This window comes from Caenorhabditis briggsae (genome assembly GCF_000004555.2).
Source record: "Caenorhabditis briggsae complete genome, chrIV, whole genome shotgun sequence".
Lineage (NCBI taxonomy): Eukaryota > Metazoa > Nematoda > Chromadorea > Rhabditida > Rhabditidae > Caenorhabditis > Caenorhabditis briggsae.
The window spans coordinates 14,115,253-14,116,181 of record NC_013487.2 but is presented as its reverse complement, the minus strand read 5'-3'; the positions used below and the strand labels follow the sequence as shown (position 1 = coordinate 14,116,181).

Below are 929 nucleotides of genomic sequence, written 5' to 3'. Positions count from 1 at the left end.
CNNNCCACANAATCTCAAATTCCCTACGGATTACTGTACTTAAACAAAAATCGGTAAATATACGAAAAAAAAAAGAAAATTTCAAATCAAAAAAATGTGCTTTATATGACTTTTACATGACATTTCAAAAAATTGTAATATAATTAAAATATTGGTCCTCGGAAAATTGTCATTTGAAGCTTTCGATTTTGGAAGATCGTTAGGTAAAAACCAAGAATCGCCCCCCACCCGAGTATCACCCCCCCCCCCCAAACCAGTGTGTGCTATCGGTACGGTTTCGGTAAATTTACCGGTAACGTATCGGTAATTTACCGGTAAACTACCGGTAAATTTACCGAAAACAATCGGTAATTTTAAGGATAATTTTCGGTTTTTTTTTCAAGTTTTGTAACCGGAGAACCGCGACGATTTATAACCGCGACATTTCAGAACCGCGACATTTTAGAACTGCGACGTTTCAGAACTGCGAAGTTTTAGAACCGCGACGTTTGAGAACCGCGACATTTTAGAACCGCGACGTTTGAGAACCGCGGCATTTAAGAACCGCGACATTTTAGAACCGCGATGTTTCAGAACTGCGACATTTCAGAACCGCGACATTTTCGAACTGACCCCCACCACGTTTTTTTTTGAGAGTTAGAATGGGGGGGGGGGGGGGGTTTAAAAGGTGGTGGGGGAAATTCGAAATCCGATGGTCCAGTTGAATGGGCATTATGGACAATGAGAGAAATGATAAAGAATGATAAGGAAGCGAAATTAAAGTTTAGGAGATGTGGATTGAATTCTGCGGTGAAAAAGTTGCGAAGAAAGGATAACAAGGCATTGATGGATTTGAGGTCGGAGGTCTTGAAAAGATAATTGATAAAAATAAATATTTGTTTTCTGTTTGAATTTGTTATCATTTAATAAACGAACGAAAATTTTTTTTC

At 38.6% G+C, this 929-nt stretch overlaps 1 protein-coding gene across 1 annotated transcript in view; it reads left to right on the top strand.

Moving 5' to 3' along the window:
• The window catches only part of CBG24347, a gene marked incomplete at both ends in the record, with an annotated part of 1,351 nt that extends 493 nt beyond the window's left edge, over positions 1–858 (top strand). Inside the window, one exon of the mRNA XM_002648178.1 lies at positions 635–858. Within this exon, the coding sequence (XP_002648224.1) occupies positions 635–858 (224 nt within the window). The remainder of the gene's footprint in view (positions 1–634) is intronic.
• Positions 859–929: the final 71 nt, after the last annotated feature.